The sequence below is a fragment of the Vulpes vulpes genome, chromosome 6 (genome assembly GCF_048418805.1).
Source record: "Vulpes vulpes isolate BD-2025 chromosome 6, VulVul3, whole genome shotgun sequence".
Taxonomy (NCBI): Eukaryota; Metazoa; Chordata; class Mammalia; order Carnivora; family Canidae; genus Vulpes; species Vulpes vulpes.
Window position 1 is genome coordinate 29,260,690 of NC_132785.1, and position 24,061 is coordinate 29,284,750.

At 36.5% G+C, this 24,061-nt stretch overlaps 1 protein-coding gene across 2 annotated transcripts in view; it reads left to right on the forward strand.

Annotated features, from left to right (window-relative positions):
* The first annotated feature begins 978 nt into the window (after window positions 1-978).
* Window positions 979-24,061, forward strand: part of UCHL3 (ubiquitin C-terminal hydrolase L3) — a 51,533-nt gene continuing 28,450 nt past the window's right edge. The window contains exons 1-6 of one of the 2 annotated variants that reach the window (XM_026017690.2): window positions 979-1,071; window positions 1,190-1,201; window positions 9,118-9,246; window positions 14,238-14,394; window positions 14,751-14,836; window positions 16,669-16,716. In XM_026017690.2, the coding sequence (XP_025873475.1) occupies window positions 1,030-1,071; window positions 1,190-1,201; window positions 9,118-9,246; window positions 14,238-14,394; window positions 14,751-14,836; window positions 16,669-16,716 (474 nt within the window). In that variant the 5' untranslated portion in view covers window positions 979-1,029. Of the gene's footprint in view, window positions 1,072-1,189; window positions 1,202-8,068; window positions 9,247-14,237; window positions 14,395-14,750; window positions 14,837-16,668; window positions 16,717-24,061 lie in introns of those variants that run through there. The other variant, XM_072760758.1, reaches the window with a different exon arrangement.

A 24,061-nucleotide genomic window follows, 5' to 3' on the forward strand; every position in this document is an offset into this window, starting at 1 on the left:
AAAAGAAAGAAAATCCTGCTTAAAAACCTTCGGTGGTCCCCTGCCTTTTTTGGAACGAAGCCCAACTGTCTTGATGGGCTTGTGCCTTTTAACTCCTCCAGCATGACCTCCAATTCAGCCCTTCAATCTTTTGGGCTCTAAAGCCACAATGCACACTTTCCCTTCTTCAGAGTATCCTCCTCTGTGTCTGGCTAATGCCTACTAGATTTTAAGGGTTCACTTCAGCTCTGCATCTTCTGCTAGAAGCCTCTGGACAGCCCCCCCCCCCCCCCCCACAACTTTAGCCGCACCTCTCTGCAGTCCTACACCTCATGCAACTACCACTGTCACATATGCATCATACTTCATTGTGATTTTTCATTCTATCCACCTCTCTAGGGAAGTACAGAATCTGATTCATAATAGGGGCTTGATTTTTTTTTTTTCCAGACATAACTGAATAGGTATATGGAGAGCACCCCTCCCCCTCGCAACTGTGCAACAGCAGATAAGGCCTACATATCACCTCTGCCTGCGACATGAGCTTTTGGGACAGGACTCCCGGGCATCCCTGGCCTTCAGGACTCCCGCTGTGCGGCTGGCAATCCGGTGTCTGGCTCTCAGGACTAGCCTCGGTGGCACGCCCCCTAGCGCCTCCAGCTGAAGCTGCAGGAACGGGAGGGCGCCGGCGAACACGAGGCGCCAGGGCCGCGCAGGGCGCAGGCGCAGCGCGCGGGCGCCCGGCTCGGAGAGGAACAGTCCAAGTGAGAGGGGAGCTGGCTGCGGATTCAGATTCTTTTCCCTTCTGCAGTAGAGAGGTGGCTTCTCTTCTCCTCTCCGATTGTATGTTCGTTTGTAAGACGTGTGTGTGTCTGCGCAGAGAGGGAGAAGGGACCTAGAGAGGTGCCAGGCTTTTCTTCGTTCGTCGGCCCTCCCCCCGGGGGGTGGCGGAGGTTGGACGGTCCCAGGTCAAGGCGCGCGGGGGCGGAAGCGGCGGCGGCGGCGGCGGCGGCGGCTGTCGGACCTGGACGGGGGCCGGGCGGGGTGGCCATGGAGGGTCAGCGCTGGCTGCCGCTGGAGGCCAATCCCGAGGTGAGCGCGGCCCGGACCTCGGCGTGAGGCCGCGGGTTAGGGGTGAGGGCAGCGGGCTTGCCGCGGCGAGCCCAGCCCAGTCTGTCCCTGTAAATTGTGTTTTCTGTTTGGTTTCCAGGTCACCAACCAGGTGAGTGAGGCGTCTGCCGTCGGGACCCCGGAGCCCTCCCTGCGCGCCTGCATCTCTGCACCTACTAGGAATCTGGAATCAGATTCAGTGAGGGCCCCTGTGGTCCTGCTTCAGACCCGGTGTGCTGAGCTCCCTTTGCGGCCGTATCCCTCCCACCTGGCTCCTGGAGATGCTCCCGGCTGTCCCGGTCCCCCCTCTGGCTTCCGTTGCCCCGTCATCTCCTTTCCTTGGGGTCTCCGGGTCCGCGGCTTGTGGCACCTTGACCCTGCCCTTCCCAGCACCTCTCCCCTCTTGGTTTTGCCTCCTGCTGCTGCCGATTCCATCATTTCCCAACCTTTGTACCTTGTGGGTGACTAATTCGTCTACACTACCTGACTCCAAGCTTTGTAAACTCGCCCACCCAGTCCTTGTAATTTCATCCACCGCCTGCACTATGAAATCATCTTCCAATCATCTTCTCTTGCTCCATCAAGTCACTGGTCTTCCCCGCCACGCCCCCTTTCTCTTCCAGTCCCTTAAAGCTGGAATTCAGTTGCTTTGACACCATACAAAGCTCAGTATAATGGGACCCACGCCATACTTTGCCCACCTACAAACTCTTTTCTTTTATTTATTTATTTATTTATTTTTGTATTTTTTTATTTTATTTTATTTTATTTTATTTTTTCCCCACCTACAAACTCTTAAAGCCCCTCTGGGTGTTGAAGGTTCAAGTTTGGGGAGGGAAAAGGGCACATCTTCCAGCCACTCGATTAAAAGAACAATAAGTGCTACCAGGTATAAACTTTTGATCTGCTTAGGTGTATTTTGTCTTAACCTGTTTGTCATTCTCAACAGCTCACTGACTTTTTACTGTCTTCTTACTTTGTCATATGATATACTTCCCTTCCCCCTCAAACCCCCATAATCTTTTTCATCAAGGAATAATGATTCATCAGGTACTTAATTGATATTTAGTTTTTAAAGCTTGTAGAAAATTCTTTACATACAGAAAATAGAAATGTCTCTATTTCTTTTTTTTTTTTGTTGTCTCTTTTTTTAAAAAAGATTTTTATTTATTTATTCATGGGAGACACACACAGGCAGAGACATAGGCAGAGGGAGAAGCAGGCTTCCTGTAGGGAGCCTGATGCATAACTTGATCCTGGGACCCTGGGATCACTACCTGAGCCAAAGGCAGGGGCTCAACCACTGAGCTTCCCAGGCATCCCAGAAATGTTTTAATGTTGACAGCAAATCCTTCATCTTATACAGTTTATTTTATTTTCGAAATGACTGTGAACTCTTGCCTCTTTAGTAATCTAGAAATGTACAAAGCTTAAAATCAGCATTTATCTTTTATATTTCTCTTTAGGTGGCAGTCCCAGTCCATAAACACTTCCCTTTTCTTTTGTTTACACCCTTTGAAATTTGCTGTCCATTTTTCCCTTAAAACATTTTGACCCCTTTGTAGAAAGAGAAAAAAAAAATCTTTAGGCTGAAAAAAGTCCGTATTTTCAATGTCTGATTTCGTGCCGTAAGAGAGACGCCTATTTCTCTGACTCAGTCCAAATCTATTTTTACACCTTTCGTGAAAAATCAATTTACCATATATCTGGATTCTTCTTTTCCATTGATCTATGTGTCTGTTCTTTTTCTAATACCACACTGTTTCGATTACTGTAGTTTTGTAGTAAACCTTGAAATCAAATGGTAGGGATCCTCCCACTTTGTTCGTTTTTGAAGTTGTTTCAGGTTATTAGTTACTTTGCCTTGGCATATAGATTTTACAGTCAGTTTGTCAAGTTCTACAAAAAAATTGTGATGTTTATGGTGGATGTGTGTCTAAATATATATAGATTTAGTTTGGGGAAAATTAACATCATAAAAATATAGAGCCTTATAATCCATTAAGATGGTATATCTCATCATTTACTTGGGCCTTCTTTGATTTCATTCAGCAGTGTACAAAACACAGTTTCAGCATTTAGGTCTTGCACATGTTAGATTTACACCTGCGTATTTAATGATTTTTGGTACTATTGTAAATGATGCTGTTTTAAAATTTCAGTTTTTATTGTTCATTGGTATGTATAGAAGTACAGTTGATTTTTATATGTTGATTTGTGTCCTGCCTTGCTAAATTCACTTATTCTGGTGGCTTCTTTGTAGATGTTTTGGAATTTTCTATATAGACCATCATATTCTCTGAATAGACTGTTTTTTATTTCTTCCTTTTCAGCCTGTGTGCTTCTTATTTCTTATGGCACTGGTTGGGAACTCCAATACAAAGTTGAATAGAATGGAGAGGGAGGACATCTTTATCTTTACCAGACCTTGGGTAGAAAACATTTGCTCTTTATTAGGTATATTAAATGTAAGGTTTCAGTAAACGCTTTTTTTCACATAAGGAAGCTTCCTCCTTTTCTTAGTTTGCTGAGGGTTTTTATCATGAATCAGTGTTTAAGTTTTCTCAAATGACTTCTCTGCATCTCTTGGGATGATTATTTAAGGAAGAAATAATACCAGTTCTACATAAACATAGAAGAGGAGGGACACTTACCAATTCATTTTAATGGCCAGCATTACCAGGCAAGCCATAATATGAATAATACAGACAGTGTCTCTCATGGCATCTAAAAATTTTCAACAAAATATTAGCAAAGAGAATGTAGCAATGTGTAGAAAAGGTACTATTTCATGACTAAGAAGTTTCTGCAGGTATTGCTAAGCTGGTTCATTCAAAAGTCAATCAGTGTTATTAACCATATCAACAGACTAATGAACAAAACTGTTTTTTTTAGGTGATATTGTTATTTTTTAACAATATAAGCTTATTTAACTGTGATGTGATCCAGCTGCTATTGGACTTTGTTCCTAGGTAATCTTAATAGACTATAAAACACATTCACTATAAACTAAAGTACTTACATCAAATAATATTTGTGGAGTCCCTTTTTAACGGCAGGTATCTGAGAAGGAGCTGGTTATTCTTTAGTGATTAAAATATTCATGGTTTTCTGGTTTCATTTCAGTGGGATGATAGACAATAAACAAGTAAGGAAACAATTAGCAATTGTTTCAAGTGCAGTGGAAAAAATTAATAGGGTACTGTGATCGAGATCATCAGGAGAAACATAATAGGTTGAATGGTGACAGGAGGCCATTCTGAGGTGACACAAACAGGGAAAAGATATTATTTAGTGTATGATTCTACACTATTTCTGGCTTGCTGTGGCATGGTTCAGTTTGTTTTAAATTTATTAAAGAAGTGATATGCTTTTAGAGGAGAATGGGCAAATATCTAGGAAGTGATGATTAGTTTTAACCAAAATTTTTGTGGTTGTTTTTTTATTCTCTGTATTAGTGACAAAACTGAGGGTAGAAAATGAATAGAAATTTAAAAACTGACTTAGAATTTGGAGAATTAATAAATTAAACCATAGATAAACCCCAATAGTATCCATCCCCACACTATTTCCTCATCTTAATGGACTCTTAGGCTTTTTACTTGTTACAGTTTGATAGTTGCATGTGTTTTTATTGTACTCTTAGTTTGAGCAAATACTGTTTTATGTTCTAATGATACCTAGTTTGTAGAAGAATGATTGACTCATATTGACTATATGGAGATCATTATTGTCAGACATTAATTAGTAACCATGTGTCTCCTTAGATGTGATAAACAATGATTTTTCTTATTGACTAATATGCTGTCAATACCTTCTAAGAACATTTTTTTGCCATGTTGCAGGTAAGACTTACCTGGAATAAAATCATTTACGTGATAGAAAAAATTATTCTCATTTAACTACTATTCTTCTACTTCTGCATTTAGCGATTACTACCAATATATGTTTATTGGTAGTAATATCAAGCAAGTACTAAATTTAAGTATAATTTCTGTTATAATCTAAATCATTAACAAAGTAGTAATAAGGAGGAGTCTATTGCTGCCCTAAGCAGGGCATTAAAGACCAGAGAAAGTGGCTTTAGAACAAATTTGAAAGGAAAATCTTATTTTTCTATTTTCTTAAATTTATAAAATCAGAGTTTTTGTTACTTGAATATTATCTAAAGAAGGAGGGATTCATTATAAACTAGGGGCAGAGGGCAAAAGTTTTTCAGGTACAGAAGTCTAGTTTCAGTGCAAAAACCTGGAAGGAAGAGGTGGTTATAGACCCTTTGAGAAGGGGAAGAGTTCATTGTAGCTAAAGTTAGAAAACAAGGTACAAAAAAAGAGACTTCAGACAGTGAAAAATGAGGCCTGAAAACTAAAAAGGGACGAGAGCATCCTGGACCTTTGCATGTGGGTTCTAACAGTGTGAGCTTGAAAAATCATGTAAATTCCCAGACTCCCATTTTCTCACTGGTAAAGGGATATAATAAAAGCTATCTTGCCAGTTGCAATAAAGGTGAAGTATATTAAATCTTTTAGCATGTTTCTGATACATGATAGTTTTAAAAATTTTTTACGAATAATCTTAAATTTGTTTATTTGGTAGAAAAATTCATCATTGGACTATCAAAAAAAAGCTGCCTAAGGATCTTTCATGGATACATATTCCTTTTTTTTTTTTTTTAAAGATTTTATTTATTAGAGAGAATGAGCAGGGGATGGGGCATGGAAGAGGGACGGGCAGACTTCCCATGAGTATGAAGGATGGAGACACAGAGCTCCATCCCAGGACCTTAAGATTCTGACCTGAGCTGAAGTCGGACACTTAACCGACTGAGCCACCCAAGTGCCCCTAAAGGCACATATACTAATTTACTCATTTTTCTTGATTGGCTAAAATTTTAGTGGCATTGTGAACATTTAGTGGGCTAATCAGAATTTTGTTATTTTATTATCCAATGTTTAGAAAAGCCAAAAGACTGGAATTAGAGGTTATAAGTCTGTTTATCCTGCTTGATACAAACTGGATGGTTCTAATTGTGTTGAGATGGCTTTGCAAATGCATATATAGAATACTCTGTGGGTAGTTTGGAGAGATTTTTTTGGAATAGTTTTAAGATTGTTACTTTGAGTTTTCTCCCAGTTTTGTAAATTTAACTAAAATACATATGTGTATCAGTTCTATAGATTTTTTGTAACTTACAAACTATATATAACTGTTGTAAAAATAACACATTTTTTTAAAACTGGAAAATGAAAAAGTTGAGTACACTACTCAAGCTAACTGCAGTCAATATTTTAGAGAATTTCCATCCAATCTTTCTCTATTTTCATAGGATAATTTTAAACAAAGATTTTTGTTTTTGTTTTAATGATCAACATAGGACAGCTTCATGATTTAAAAAAGAAAAAGTGAGAGGTAAAAGTTGATGACCTTCTCCCTCACCCTTTCTCCACTTCCCAGAGGTAGTTACTATTAATAGCTGCTTTTGTTCTTTTTGTTCCTATGATGACTTCCCGCGTGAGTCTACAGCATTCTGGAGTCAGAGGATGTAACTAATGTACTTGATAGATATTGACTGAATTTTTTTTTATCAAGCTCATTTGATTAGCAATATGAGTAAAAAGTTAGAAAATGTGATTCCACTTAAAGTTTACCCATTTTTATGTTAATTTAGTCATGCTTTCCTCATTTTTTTCGTTATCAGCTCACTACAGTTGGTGCCTTTGATCTTGGTACTTTTCATACTGAAAGGCTTTGGCTGACACGGAGTTAGTTTACAACAAAGGCCCTCTACTTCACAGTAATTTGCCAGTTTTATCCAGACTGTCAGTAAAATGTTTACTTGCTTTTGTGGCACAGCTGTGAAATTACTCTGTTATGTGTACCATCTTGTTTTATAATTTTATGACAGTATGACTTTTTGGGATATACAATATTAACAAATAAATTAAAATCCTCTTATCTAGATTCATGATTCTTTCCTTTAGAGCTCCAAATCCTGGGCAGGTAGTAGTCTCCCATCCAAGTACTAATCAGGCTCGACCCTGCTTAGCTTCTGAGATCAGACAAGATCAGCATGTGCTCAGGATGGAATGGCCATAGGCTGGGCAGGTAGTATTCTGAGTTGATTAAATGAATGTCCGGTTTTAGATTAGGGGCCAAACATATCTTTCCTGTCTACTTAACATGACACAAATAAAAATGAATATATTTTAAATATATGTCCATAGCTTAATGGACATACATAGACCTACAGATGGCAAGATTATATTTATTAAAATAGGAATGTAATCTTCAGTTCAACAAGTATAACTTGAGTGTCGGGTTTAGCCAGGTACAGTGCAAGGCAATGGGATTTAAAAAATGAATAAGACACAGTTCCTTCCCTTGGTCAATTTTAATTCTTTTTGGTTTCTAAATAAAATTGAATATTGAGAAGGGCATTAAGTAAGAATTTTGGAGAAAATGAAGAATGGAGAGAGAAGTAGTTTGGAGTACTTCGGTGAACTTTACTAAAGTTTGGACCCTTTAGATGAGGGGAATTAGATGAAGAATAGGTATAATACGGAGGAGTCCATTGATTTCTGTGGCCCCAGACTGTTGGAGAGCATGTGGCTTGATTAACTTAATAGATGTTGAACACATTCTGCCAAGAGAAGTTTTTAAATTCAGTATATTTCTTATTACATAAATCTAGGACCTTATTTTTGACCAACCATAATATCATTAATTAGAGTTTCTTTGCCAGGCAGAGAAGTATGGCGATATGGGGACTAGCTATTTAATTAGGAAGGTCTTTTCTTACAGAACTTGACTGTATGAGATGAATATCACTGTTTATTTAACATGGCATGGTTTCTATTAGTTTTGCAAGATCTCTATTGATGGTCCAAGTACATATGATCATTTTTTAGAGAGAAGGAACCAAGGCACTGTCTTATTTTCAAGTTTCAGATAATGTTAGACCAATAGATAACTTATAGTCTTTTTTTTTTTTTTAATTAAAGAAAGAGAAAGTGCACATTCCTGAGAGAGAAGGGTGGGAGCAGAAGGAGAGGGAGAGACAGAGAGTATCCTAAGCAGGCTCCATGCCCAGCGGGTAGCCAGATATGGGGCTCAGTCTCACATCCCTGAGATCATGACCTAAGCTGAAAAGAAGAGTTGGACGCTTAACCAACTTAGCCACCCAAGCACCCCATGATACATTTTCAATATGATTTTTTCCTCCTCTGCTCCTTTTTTTCTGTCATCTAAACATTATTTTGTGATGGTGTACTTTTGTAAATCAACAGCTTCATTCAACCCAAACATTTATTAAGACTTTATTGTGAAATTGACATCATTCTCATTTTTTCTGTCTGCAATAGATTAGGGTCTGACATTTTATTTTCCTATGAAATCTTAAGAGTTTAAAAAACCACTAATCTTTTGCTACAGTTGTTTTGTTAAGTATGAGAGACAGTGATGTTGAGTAGGTTTCATTAAGTATTAGAGATCAGGAAGTAGTTTTCTTGTTATATCAAGCATTTTCTGCGTCCATACAATCACTGGACTTTTTTGCTATAGGTACTTTTTGCTTATTGATATAATTTGTGATAATCTGCCTATCTTTAAACCTCAAGAATCATCTTTGGTAAGTAGGATAAACTGTGTTGATCACCTAATTCTTTATTTGCTAGAACTTAAATACATCTTTTTAAAAATCATGTACTGGAAATGAGTTTAACATATCAAGCAAGCTAATTTATATGTGTTTGGGGAAGCCCTGGTTTATTATGTTCAATCTCAAAGGAATGGATTTGTAAAAAGGAAATTTGCTTAATGTATTATAAATTGTTGATGTTAATTGATATAAATATATAGCTGTCTCTTTCTACCATATTCATGGAAAACCTGCTTTACTTCATTCTTACCAAACCTCACTAATAATTGTCCCTTTCATTTGCTTTTATTTATTAGATATGCAATAATTCATGTTCATTATTTCCCTGTTAACACTACCATTTTTGTTTGTTTGTTTTCAACTTTTACCAGTTTCTCAAACAATTAGGTCTACATCCTAACTGGCAGTTTGTCGATGTATATGGAATGGATCCTGAACTCCTTAGCATGGTACCAAGACCAGTGTGTGCAGTGTTACTTCTCTTCCCTATTACAGAAAAGGTAATTGTTAATTGCGATAATAAAGTTTCTGGTAAATATAATGTTCTTTTTCAATGTTGAATTAAAAACATGCTATTCTTTAAGAACAAATGACTCCCTTCTTGCATAAAATGAGGAAATCTAAAAGATATCTTAAAAACCTAGTTTAGTTAAAGAAATGTTATTTAGATTTTGATTTATAGATTGACAATAAAGCCCTGAGTTAGATTTTTAATCTTGGGTAGTACAGGGGCATCTGGGTGGCTCAGTGGTTGAGTGTCTGCCTTTGGCTCAAGGCAGGATCACGGGGTCCTGGGATCTGTCTTTGCTCTTCCTCTCTCTGTGTGTCTCTCATGAATAAAAAATAAAATCTTAAAAAAACCCAAAAAACAACTTGGGTGTAGTGCCAAGTACTGCCATTTTTGGATGTCTCCTTTTTTTTTTCTTTTTGTCTCTTCTTTTATAAAATATGATTACTTTGCCTCAGTGTGTTTTGGATATTGCATTTAATCACATTTTGATGTATATACTTTAGAAATATTAAGTACTACAGTAATCCTAAATCTGCCTTAGAGAAGGTATAAAGAATATTCACAATTTTAGTATATAAAATATGTAATTGTATCCAATTTATATGTAAAAAGAAATCTTTAAGGAGGTAAGTGTAACTAATGACAGGGGTTACATTTACAGAATAAACTCAATATGTGTGGAAATCATTAAGTTGAAATATAGCTTAATTGGCAGATTTAGGATGTGCTGAGGATTATAATTAGCTGTTCTTATAGTTCTGTATTTAATTTCAAATCTCCATATTTCAGGCCTTTCTTCTAGAATGTCATGTAGATATATGCATTATGAAGCCAGAACTTTTAAGTTCACTTTAAAACAGCTTTTGAGTCCATATCTTTCTTTTGTTTTTAAATTTAGAAACAACAGGATACAGTCAATAGTTGTGAAAAATGAAGAAATAATGTTTGGAAAGATGTGGGAGAAGTGATGTGTTGACAACTTGGTGACCATACTCAGCTCATCTTATTTTTCAGGAATAAATGGAGCCAAGTCCCATAGAAAATAAGAATCAGGGTTTGTTCAGTCCTAGAAAATTCTGGATAATTTTCTTTATGTCATAACTAATTAGCCTCAGTTCAATATGAATAAAAAATACTGAAATATTTGTCTTTTCTACTTAATATTCTACAAAACAAATAGTTGTGTTTTTTTTTTTAAAGATTTATTTGTTTATTTATGAGAGACAGAGAGAGAGAGAGAGAGAGAGAGAGAGAGGGGCAGATACACAGGCAGAGGGAGAAGCAGGCTCCATGCAGGAAGCCCGATGCGGGACTCGATCCTGGATCCCAGGATCATGACTTGAGCCGAAGGCAGGCACCCAACTGCTGAACCATCCAGGTGTCCCCAAAACAAATTATTTAATCAAGGAAGGGATATTTATTCATGCTTGCTGTTTATAACATAGAAGTTCAGAGTTAGAATTTTCTTATTGATTATCCATTATTACACTAAACTTTTTAATGGTGAGGTTGTAATTATTCTGAAATTTGAGGAGTTAGGACACTTAAGTTTACTCTCCTTTTGTCCAGTATTATTATTATTTTTTGATTACTAAAGTAAGCCAATAAATAGCTATCCCAGGACCCCAGGTGTTTTTCTTTTTTTAAGATTTTATTTATTCATGAGAAACAGAGAGACAGAGAGAGAGAGAGGGAGAGAGAGACAGAGAGAGAGGCAGAGACACCGGCAGAGGGAGAAGCAGGCTTCATGCAGGGAGCCTGACATGGGACTCGATCCTGGGTCTCCAGGATCAGGCCCTGGGCTGAAGATGGCATTAAACCGCTGAGCCACCTGGGCTGCCCCCCAGGACCCCAATTGTAAGGAACAATAACAAGAAAAAAAGGAAAAAAAAATTTGCTTAAAGCTCAGGATTTCTTAGTTGGTGTGACAAATGTGAGTTTTTGGTCTGAATTGGAAATTTCCTAAAACATTGAGTTTTATGACCTACTTTTTTAAAAATTTATTTTTATTTTTTTATTCACTTTTTAGAATTAAAGAATAAATTGGATTTGGTCTTCATTTATTGGGTCATCAGTATTTTCAAAAAGCATGTTGTTCTCATCAATAGGACTCTTCATTTAGTGGATCTCCAGTACTGAAAAGCTCATTCTCTCTATTGCTAGAAAGAACACAATTCTAACATATTAAAGTGGAAAATATAATGGCATCTGCCAGTTTTGGTTGTCTTTATAACTTTTTATATTCCTATTTCAGTTCATAAGTAACATATTAAAGTCACTCAAAAGGTATCTAGAGAATATTTTAGGAGATACAGAGTATTTTAGGCCTCTATTTTTTTTTATTCTATTTATTTGAGGGTGAGAGAGAGAGAGAGAGTACAAGAAGGGGAGAGGGGCACAAGGGGGGAGAGAGAGAAGCAGACTCCCCAATGAGCAGGGATCCCAATGGAGAGTTCAATCGCAGGACCCTGGGAACATGACCTGAGCTGAAGATAGACACCCAACTGACTGATCCACCTGGGCATCCCATCAGGCTTCTATGTTCTAATTTAGAAATTGATTATGTAGTTGCAAATGGCTTAATCATGCTAATACCAAAAGGACTGTCATGGATACCTCATAACTCTTTATATAAAGGTAATTTTGGTGTTTTAAGTGTGGGCTTAAGTATATGTTTACTAACCAATGAATTGCAAGTGAAGAGGCTATACATTTATTTCTAATATTTTTGTATATCTTGACCATGTGTTTTCATTTCAGTCTACTATTGATAATTTTTCTTTTTTTCCCCCTATACTTGCTATGTATCATTTTAGGATTTTTCTGCTTAAACCTTAAATCTTGAGAAGTTACCAATCTTATTTTCCTTTAACAAGGAACATTGATATTAAACAACAGCAGAAAATTAAACTGTATGACCATATAAACATTTCAGTGTAAGGTTAATATATTGAACCTTTTCCAGTTTTTATCAATTAAACTTACATGAATGAATTAGTCATACAGAATTTATTCTGAAAATGTAACTTAAAAATTTGACTTAGAAGCACATTCATAAAAATTATTATTTAAGGCATATAAACACTTGTTGTTAGAAGCAGTTTCTTAATTATGAGTTAACTGCAGACATCATTTGTTTCCTTAATTGCAAGGATCAGACGACATTTTCTGGAGAGGACCAGATAATAAAGGTTTTCAACTTTGTGGGCCTATAGAGTCTCTCTTAAAACTATTCTACTTAAAAAACAAACAAACAAACAAAAAACTATTCTACTTTGCTTTTTAGTGTGAAAACAGCCATAAACAATACAAAACTAAAACTTTTCTTATGAGAACAGGCAATGGGCCAGATTTGGCCTACAGGCTGTAGTTTTGCAGATGTCCTACTCTATTGAAATCTGAAATTATAGAACAAAACAATAAAATAATCTTTCTATCCTCTCCCTCCACCCACTCCTCCCTCATTTTTTAACCTCTCTATTATTTTTAGCCTCTTTTTACAATTAGGAAAATGAGACTTATCAAATAATAATGACAGGAAATAATGACAAAGTCAAGACGTGGGCTCAGCGGTCAAGTGTAGAGCCCACATTTCTGACTTTTATTATTATACCGTATTGTCTTTATAATCAGTAATTGTAGATAATAGTGAATATTTGTTATGAAATAATATGCTTATATCATATGAATTTTGTTAATACAGTATGATTTAACAATATAGAAATATAAAAAATAGAGGATTTCATTGTAAAAAGAGATAAAAATCCTCCCGTGATCTCATGTCCCAGAGATAACCTGTTAAATTTTTGTATACCCTTTTAAAATTTTCAACGCATATATGAAGTAGATATTTTAAACATTTTTTTTAAATCAAAAAACATTTAAAGATTTTATTTATTCCTTAGAGAGAGAGCAAGAGAGCATGGGGTGGGGAGGGGCAGAGGCAGAGGGAGAGGGAGAAAGAGAAGAAGGCTCACCATTGAGCAGAGAGCCCAACTTGGGCATTGGTCCTAGGACTCCAGGATCATGACCTGAGCTGAAGGCAGATGCTTACTTAGCAGGTTAAGCTACCCAGGTGCCCCATAAATGTTTTTTTTTTTTTTTTTTTTGAGAGATGGAGTGTGCCTGCGTGCAAGTGAGCTTGTGCGCACGCTTATGTGCACATGAACAGATGGGGGAGGGGCAGAAGGAGATAGAGAATCTTAACCAGGCTTCATGCCCAATGCAGAGTCTGACATGGGGCTCTATCTCACCAACCTTGAGATATGACCTGAGCCAAAATCAAGAGTCAGAGGCTTAACTGACTGAGCCACTACGTGCCCCTATAAAGTAGATATTTTAAAAACATAAATGAGAATCATATTAATTATATTGACCTAGAACCACTGTATAATCACGGACAAGGGATCCCTGGGTGGTGCAGCGGTTCGGCGCCTGCCTTTGGCCTAGGGTGCGATCCTGGAGACCCGGGATCGAATCCCACATCGGGCTCCCGGTGCATGGAGCCTGCTTCTCCCTCTGCCTGTGTCTCTGCCTCTCTCTCTCTCTCTATGACTATCATAAATAAATAATAATAAAAAAAATTAAAAAAAAATCACGGACAAATTTCTGAGTCAGACTTCATACTTTTTTTAAGTGCTTTATAGTATTCCATTAAGACATGTCATAGTGGGATCCCTGGGTGGCGCAGCGGTTCGGCGCGTGCCTTTGGCCCAGGGCGCGATCCTGGAGACCCGGATCGAATCCCACATCGGGCTCCCGGTGCATGGAGCCTGCTTCTCCCTCTGCCTGTGTCTCTGCCTCTCTCTCTCTCTCTCTGTGACTATCATAAAAAAAAAAAAAAAAAAAAAAAAAAAGACATGTCATAGTATGTTAACAAAATCCCTGCTGATGGATATTTAGAAGTTTCCCAGTTTTATTTTGAGTACTTTATAATGTATTATATTCCTATGTAGATTATTATTGACTTTTTTTTAATAGTATGAAGTATTCAGAACAGAGGAGGAGGAAAAAATAAAATCTCAGGGACAAGATGTTACATCATCAGTATATTTCATGAAGCAAACAATCAGCAATGCCTGTGGAACAATTGGACTGATCCATGCTATTGCCAACAATAAAGACAAGATGCACTTCGGTAAATAATTTTGTATTACTGCTTGCCCCCCTACACCCCCCTTAAGTTAGAAGTTAACTTATTGAGCAGTAGGTGGAGCTGTAGTTCTTTCTTTTAAAGTATTAAATGAAACATTTTCCTCTCTTCTTTCTTTAATGGGAGTGTATATAGCATAGAAGAAATACTAATCTTTCCCATTCTGTTATATTATTGATAAACAGGTTTAACAAAGCCTATCATTTATCTCAGTTTTCTTAAATTCCCAACTTACCAGTGAAGGGGTTTTTACCTGAAAAAGTTAGCATGCTTCTAGTCTTTTCATGTATTAGTTTCTTTGAGATAGCAAACCTTCTCAACTTTATCTTTAATATTCTCAGAATCTGGATCAACCTTGAAAAAATTCCTGGAGGAATCTGTGTCAATGAGCCCTGAAGAACGAGCCAGATACCTAGAGAACTATGACGTCGGTACCTTCTTTCTGTCTTGATCTCATTTATGGGCAAAGTGTTGTGGGATTGTAGATTCTTTTGGGGGGTTTGTCTTAAAACTGTAGTTCTCAGCAGTTGCAGATTTTGTGTCTATTAAAAAAAGATCTTTTATACTTCACGTAACATTGCTTGAAATATCCATAAGTGTTGATAAATTGCCACTTCTTTTTTATATCCAGAGCTGAATGAGAGGAAAAAAAGTTTGATTTACAAATTTAAAAAAATATTTTATGATTGACTCTAGTTTACCATTCCCTCCCTATTATAAATATATGCCTGCCAATACCCTATGTGTCTTTCACTGGGAATTTGGAACAGGCTGAAGATTAGTTGAAAAAACAAAGGTTTAAAGGTAGATGCCAGACCATAATTAAGCTCTTTTATCCTCTTAGTAATGTTTTAGCATGTGTGAAGACACAGGCCACATAGTCTACTTTTAAACGATGGTACCATTTCATAGAATTGTTTTAGAGCGGCATTTAAATTTCACTGGTTTTGAGATCTATTTTCCTTTTTCAAAAGGAAAAGTCTTTTTACCTTTTAGTAACACTATTAAGTAGATGGTAAAGTCTTTGAAATTAGAAGTGGTGTAGCATACAGATTATTTGGCTAGAAAAGCCTTAGAGTTTGTACTCAATAAATTCATTGATTTGATTATGTTGTTTTAGCATTCTTATAAACGGTGATTATCTTAAATTGTTTTTTCTTAAAAAACCTGCAGATTTCATGAAACATCTTTATTTTACACAAAAGTAAAATAAACAACATAAGAGTAATCCCACTAATGCGAGGTAGCCATCATTATTAATATTTTTATAGGGAGTATTATGTATGTACACAATTTTTTAAAACAAAAGTTTGATCACACTGTAATACTGTTTTATAACTTGCTTTTTTCACTTAACTTATCACAAACGTATTACATACCAGTAAGTATATATTTAACATCATCATTTAATGGCTGCATAGCTTTCCATTGTACAGTATTTTATTTTACCAATGAATTATTGTTGGAAATTTAATGTTTTTCCCCTTTATTCACTATTTAAAAAAAATACTACAAGGTATATTATTGTAGCTAAATCTTTGCAAATATCCTTAATTATATATACTTATGTGTATAGTTCTGTTGAAATACATAAATTCCTAGAACAGAAATTGCTGGATCAACCAGTTTGCATGTTTTTAAGGCTTTGATACTTATTGCCAAATTGCCATTCATAAAGGTACTTTCACCAGAAGTTTACTACTTTTGCCCATTTTCTTCATCTTTGCTAATTGTGGGTATTTTAAGGGCATTTTTTTTTTAAGTTCAGAAAACTAAAATCTCTAGCTTCTGATAAATGCATGCTTTTTGCTCCACGTTTTTAAAGTGCTGACTGAAGCTGCATGATTAAGCAAAACTACAGCCAGAGCTGCAGAGGAGCATGTAACCTGGAGAAACAGATGAGATAAGCTTTTTCAGTCTCAATCTGTGAGATGCTTACTTTATTCCAGTCCCAGTTGAATAAAGTGTTTAACGTTAGTTCTAACAAGTAATTTAAATGACTCCCACTTGACATCTGGAATTACAAATAATTAGATATTCAGTTGCTTCAGTCTGTAGGGATTTGTGGGTTGGACACTACCATTCATTTGGTTACTCAGAAATCATTCTTAAGTATTTAATATTAAACTGTTCCTAAATTTCTTCCAATTTGTTATTTCTTAACAAAGCTTTCAGTGTTAAAATTTAGCACTGTTGTTTTCTTTTAAAAATCTGGATATAGTCATTTTTTCCTATTGACATCTTGTGTTCTTGTTACAGGCTATTCGAGTCACTCATGAGACCAGTGCCCATGAAGGTCAGACTGAGGTATTTCACGTTTTTCAAAACTTTCCTGGCCATATGTAAGTTTAACTGTAGTATTGTTGGATGGCATGTAGTTTTAGAAAATCACTTGGACTTTTTTTCCCTTTGAGGGAATCTGCTCATGTAAAAGTAGTTAAGAAATAGCACAAGAACATTTATGAATAAGCTATTAGTAGGCACTTGGCTATTGGCTATCTCAGTTTGTCTGATCATTTGGACAGATTGCAGATTATGGGCTGGTTGCTTTGGCTGACAAGTGGCCTGCATTTTCCGTATTAGATTCTTCTGACTTATGCAAGCGTTTTGAGAAAAATGCCTGCATGATAGTACAAGTAGATGAACGTGTAGGATTTTCAAGACTCTTCAATCATGCCCAACTTCCAGCAAAAAAGTCCCATCATTCTCTTTGCTCAATAAATCTGTTGTGGGGCAATATGATGATTCTTAACATCTTCATTCTGTTAGTTGTTCTACACCCAGGTCACCTCTCCTCTACTTTTTTTGCCTCTTTTTTTGTTCTATTGGTTTCCCAATAGAACATTCCCTCTTCCATTTCTTTTCCTTTGCTCCAAGCCTCATGCTCCCATTCCTGCAGGAAGTTTGTCAAAAGGTATTTCAGCCAAAATGGATAAAGTTGCTTAGTAAACCTACAACGCATTTTAGCACTAATTCCAGAGAATTAGAGATTTTCTTCTTTCTTATCCATGTGTGACTTGAAGCCATATGTTTTCACGTACAAAGATCATATTGCTTTTATGTTTTAAAAATACTTGAAAAAATGCCTGAAAAGTACCTGTTTTAAAAATACTGTTCTTAAATATTTTTACTGTCTTCAAAAAGTTTTTTTTTAAAGGAAAAAACAATTCAATATTATTATGTAACTGCAGTTTTTCATAGATTGAACTGGATAACTGAGTGTTTATAATAAAGCCATCTAGGAATTTAAACACTAATTCCCCCTGTAATTTATGCCATCTTGGTTGTTCTCAGGTTCTGTTTTTAGAGGTGTGGACTATTGCTTTTTAACTAAGTTTTCTCTCACTCACGTGTGCGCACACACACATGCCATCTCTAAATGACTATAACACTAGATTAGAAATTAATAAAATATTCCCTTTTTAAATTGTTTTGTATGATCCTAGCATGTTTTTAATATTCACTATAGCTTTGCTTTTTTGTTTATATATTTACAGTATTAAAATTAGCAAGGATGATGATCAGCATGAGATTACTATAAAATATGAAGATAGTTATTTGTAATAAAGCTATTACATGCTTTAATACATTTACTTCAAAATTTTGTCTTTGTAATACCTTCTCTTGCCCTCTTTTTTGCAGCTTTATCCATATTATGGCTTCAGTAACTCTTTAGGTGATATTCACAACTTTTTGCAGACCTAAATTCCACTTTTTCTACTATCGGATTGCCTTTTAGACATCACCTGAGTGACCACCACTATTTTAGAATGCACTTGTCCTTGTTTGAGCTTATATGTTGTATCTTAAACTTTTTCCTTTATTTTTCCTGTTTCTTGTAACACTTGCATCATACATTTTCCCCATTATCACTAGTCTAATATGAATTTATTTAACTTCTTCCTGGAAGATCAGCTTCTAATGTAGATTCTTAATTCTTAATCTTTATTCCAATACTTATTCATTTTTACACAGTTCTCCTGGGTTACCTTTCCTGAAATGTAATTTGAATTATTTTGGGTACTCAGATTTTTCTGTATTTTTTTGTTTTGTTTTAATTTTAAATGTGTAGAAAGGAGTGATTTTCAAGGTGAGGTAGGGGTAGAAGTTAGAATTTTCTGGACAGCTTTTCCTAATTTTACTCTCAGAAGAATTGATTGCTTTTGCATTGATTAATCAATCAATCAAGAATTGATTATTTTGCATCTCCTATAATCACTAGTAGAGTAGTCTTATTTTTTATGTGTATCATAGCCCCAAAGTATATTGGGGTAAAAAAAGAAAAGTATTTGAGAACCATTCCCCAAGGATATACAATAAATTTCAGCCTCTTTAACCTAGCTGTATTCAAGGTTTTTCTAACCATTGTCCTAACTTTTCAACAGTGTTTTTTCTTTAACTATTTCTCTCTTGCTGTTCCTCACTTTATTGTTGCTATGCTTTACCTCTTGCAGTTTACTCTTGCTAAAAGTATTCCTTTGTGAATCTCTGCTCTTCCTACTTCTATCCATTCTTCAAGATTTGGCTTAAGTACTATCTTCTGCATGAAACAACTCGTTCCTTCTGTGGACTCCTTTATATGACTTCTATTATTTGCATTTAGCTACCTTCATATTCTTTTTCATTTATTTAAGATGTATGTCTTTTCCCTTTAACCCCCACATTTGAACAGTCCTAAAATTAAGAGATATTTTTACAGTTTAATGTCATAATTTACTTGGCAGCTTTCCTTGCTTGGCTGTGCATAAAGTGACACACCTCATCACAACTGGGTACCTTTGATTTGATGAAATGTGGTGTCATATCTACCTTGCTGTGACTCTGAGGCCTAGGAATGGTATCTGGTTCATTTGGTCATGCTCTAGAATATCCACCACCAGTCCTTGCACGTGAGCACAACACATATTTATTATTTCAACCATAGTTCCCTCAGAACTATCTTTACTGGTGTAAGAATTTTTTTTTTTAAAGATTTATTTATTCATGATAGACGTAGAGAGAGAGAGAGAGAGAGAGAGAGAGAGAGAGAGGCAGAGACCCAGGAGGAGGGAGAAGCAGGCTCCATGCCGGGAGCCTGATGTAGGACTTGATCCCGGGACTCCAGGATCACGCCCTGGGCCAAAGACAGGTGCTAAACCTCTGAGCCACGCAGGGATCCCCTACTGGTGTAAGAATTTAATAAAAAAATAAAAAGTCATGTTTTTTCCATAGTCCCCTGTGTAAACAAGACATATCCATTAGTCATTGTTCTTCAGTAGGGTATTATTAATGTTTTGGGAAAGATTTCAGTTCTGAGAGAACAGAAACCCACAGCATACATTTTCTAATCTAATATGAACCAGCTTAAAACTTTTGCACCAGGTACTATTTTTGTGATCACCTCATTTTAGGTTCATTTACCATCTCTGGGCTTAAGAGTTTTTGACATATTATTATCTCCATTGTTTTATAGTCTAGCATACTGGTTTTTGGCAGTTCCTGGACAAAAACTAAGTCTTTCTGATTTGTATTTGTTTGCTAGGGCTGCCATAACAAAATATCACAAACTTGGTGGCTTAAACAACAGAAACTTTTTTTTCTCACCGTTCTGGAGACTAGAAGTCAGTATCATTGTGCCATTAGGGTTGTTTTCTGGTGAGCCTCTTCCTGGCTTGTAGATGAGTACTTTCTTACTCTGTCCTCCCCTGGCCTTTCCTCTCTGTGCATGTAATGAGAGAGTGAGAGAAAGAGAGAGAGAGATGGATTGATCGATCAATTGATCTCTATTGATCGATCTCTGGTATCTCCTCTTCTTCTTGTAATGACACCAGTCCTATCCAATTAAGAGTCCCACATTATTAACCTTAATTACATCTTAGAAGACCCTAACCCCAAATACAGTTACACTGGAGTCAGGGCTTCAACATAAGAATTTTGGGGGAACATAGTTTAACCTATCACACCATCTTTGTGCTTTCAATGGACTCAGTACTCTTCTGGATATTTCCCTCCTGTTTTTATGGTTGGTACCTTCTCATCTATGAGGTTGCTCCTTAAAAGTCATTTTTTCAGGGACGCCTGGGTAGCTCAGCAGTTGAGCGTCTGCCTTTGGCTCAGGGCATGATCCTAGTTCGGGGATCAAGTCCCACATCAGGCTCCCTGTGAGGAGCTTCTCCCTCTGCCTAGGTCTCTGCCTCTCTCTGGTCTCTCATGAATAAATAAATAAAACCTTAAAAAAAGTCATTTTTTCAAAGAGGTTTTTCTTTTATCACTGTTAAGTACATCCACCTCTGTGAATTTTCTGTCATAAAGTCCTGGCACTTTTAAATTATCTTATAATAAGGCTGTTTGTTTCTTCTGTTTACTTACTAGATGGTAAGTCCCATGAGGGCATGGGCCTTGTTGGACCCATTCACCTTGAATACCCAGGACAGTGCTTGGTATGTGTAGGCATTTATGAGAAATTACATATATAAAGGTAAGGAGCACAGGATATAGGTTTGTATGCCGACTCCACTATTAGTAGCTTAGGCAAGATACTTTCCTCAGTATAAAGTGGAAATAGTAGCATCTACCTTATGGGATTGTTGTGAAGATGGATGAGTTAACCATATAAAGTGCTTAGAATAGTCCCTGGCATGTAATGAACCTTCAATAAATATTAGGTGGTAATTTTATTAGGCATTCAGAAAGATGAATACAGATGACAGAGGATGAGGCAGAGGAAGAAATAATAGGGAGAAGCCAGATCAAGGAGGGGGCTTGGATTTTATAGGAAGTAAGGAGATACTAAAGATGGTGTGTTTCGTTTTCAGCATATTGAGCTTAAGGTGAGTTTTTGGGTCATCTGTGTAGAAGTTGGATATGGAGCCTAAAGCTTTGGGGAGATATCTGAAATCTTTTGTATTTGAGTAGTAGTTAGAACCTTGAGAATTCTATAGAGGGAGAATAGTGGTGGACCACAATAAATCCCCATGGCATGTTAGTGTTAAAGGAGTTAGAGGAACAGGAGCCAGTAATAGCAGTGTAATTGCAATGGTAGTTGTTATTGACATCGTTGGTACCCTGTCAGAACATGTTCATGGAGTAGAGCAGGCAGGAGCCTTAGTGCATGTAGAGATTTGTAGGCTAAATGAGAAATCAGGGGATCCCTGGGTGGCGCAGCGGTTTGGCGCCTGCCTTTGGCCCAGGGCGTGATCCTGGAAACCCGGGATCGAATCCCACGTCGGGCTCCCAGTGCATGGAGCCTGCTTCTCCCTCTGCCTGTGTCTCTGCCTCTCTCTCTCTCTCTGTGTGTGACTATCATAAATAAATAAAAATTAAAAAAAAAAATAAATGAGAAATCAGTAAGTTAAGCCACTCAGATACAGTAGTGTTTTCAGGAGATTGGCCTTTTATGTGCTACTATACACCAATTGTCTGTTTACTTGTATGGTTTTCTCTGTTCCACCATCCCACCATGAGCCTCAGGCAGTCTTTGGCTATTCCAGAAATTTGGACAGTAGCCCCACCTCACTTATATTTCATTAACTTATACTGAAAATTATTGCTTTCATTTTTCATTTAAGATAAAAGAACACTAAGATATGAGGAATTTAAATTATGTGTTTTTAAAATTGTGAACAAGTATCAGTGATACATTAATGGAAGCAATCTTCAAGTCCAATGTGAAGAAAAGAAAAAAAATCCAGAAAAGTATTTAATTTGCCATTAAACTGTACTTTTATTTCATTGATGCTTATCTAAGAAGCAATTTCTAAAGTCTGTCATTTGTCCATATTAGTCTAGGAACCAGTCCAGATAGAAGTGGAGATCTTCTGATAATTTATTGTTTAACTTTTTACAGAAGAATAAATTTATTTTACTGCTCAGAACCCTCCATTCAAATTTATAATAATAATGAAAAGTAATAGAAACTAGCACTGTTGCTTTATTTTTTTTTTAAGATTTTATTTATTTATTTATGAGAGACACAGAGAGAGAGAGAAAGAGACATAGGCAGAGGGAGAACCAGGCTCCATGCAGGAAACCCGATGTGGGACTCAATCCTGGGACTAAGCCAAAGGCAGACGCTCAACTGCTGAGCCACCCAGGTGTCCCTTTATTTGTGGTTTTAAATAAACATGCCAATATGGAAAGTATAGCAAAAAATGATTTTTGATTTATATATATTTACTTCCAATCTTTTCTTTAAAATTTATCTTTTTTTTTTTTTTTTTTTTTTTTTAAGAGAGGCAGAGAGAAGAAGGAGTGGGGTCAGAGGAAGAGGGACAGAGGGAATCTTAAGAAGGCTCTTGTGTCTTTAAGGACCTCTTTTTTTACATCAGTGGAGATGGCCTCAGAAATAACCCTTGTCTGTGTTGAATTCTATTTTTAAATTTTGGCATGTTTGATAGAAGGAAATAATAAGTTTGATGGCTAATGACAGTTCAAACATCTTTTTAAAAAATATTTTATTTATTTATCATGAGAGACACACACACACAGAGAGGTAGAGGCATAGGCAGAGAGAAGCAGGTTCCATGCAGGGAGCCCAATGTGGGACTCGATCCTGGGACTCCAGGATCACGCCCTGGGCCAAAGGCAGACGATCAATTGCTGAGCCACCCAGGTGTCTCTCAAACATCTTTAGTAAAGGTTTATAGAGTGAATTTAAATCATGAAGTTAAGTTGTAACTTATTTATGATGAAATATGTAATAATGTATTTTGGTTAGTTTTGTCCTATAAGAGGAAGTTCATAGATAAGCAATAAATAAGTTGTGATTTTAAGTATGTGTTCATATATGTATACATAGTTAAAGATAAAATATATGTGTGTGTGTGTGTGTATTTAATTGGCCCAATCAATTGCAGACTATCAATGGAGAAAACTGTCAGGTTTCATTTTCGTTTGATGTAGAAGTATAGTTTGCATGGCTTCATTTTACTCTGCAATACAATTCTGAGTGATTTTGATTATGTTACAATTAGGGTAAATTAAGATGTTCGTTCACATTTATTTCTTTTCTTTAAGGATTTTTCTTCTTTCCCGTCTTTGAAAGAAGCTAAACCAATTAGGAAGAAACTTAGTTCTTATATAAAGTACAATTTAAGTTCCTAATATTCTTGGAGGAATCAGATGGAAACATAAATGGAACTCTGATGAAAAGTATGCTTTTTAAGCTGTATAGTCCACTTTTGTTAAGAAATCTGAAATTTCACTTTCCAATCTTTTTTCTCCATTTACTTTTCCATACCTCATTTTCTTTATTCCATTACAAGAAGACTTAGGGTAAATCTCTTTTTGGGCAACTTCATTTTATTTCATTCTTAAGGTTGAGAAATTCTGGGAAGCCCGGGTGGCTCAGCGGTTTAGTGCCCTGCCTTCAGCCCAGGGTGTGATCCTAGAGTCCTGGGATCGAGTCCCACATCGGGCTCCCTGCATGGAGCCTGCTTCTCCCTCTGCCTGTCTCTGCCTCTCTCTCTCTCTCTCTCTCTCTCTCTCTCTCTCTCTCTCTGTGTGTGTCTCTCATGAATAAATAAATAAAATCTTTAAAAAAAAAAAAGGTTGAGAAATTCTCTGGAACTCCTATTTTAGCTCCCTATAACTTTTGCCTCCACCTCTCTTCTGTCTTTTTTAATTGTTGTTTTTCCTTCTGCATATCATCACCCAGATAGAGGCATGTTTTTAA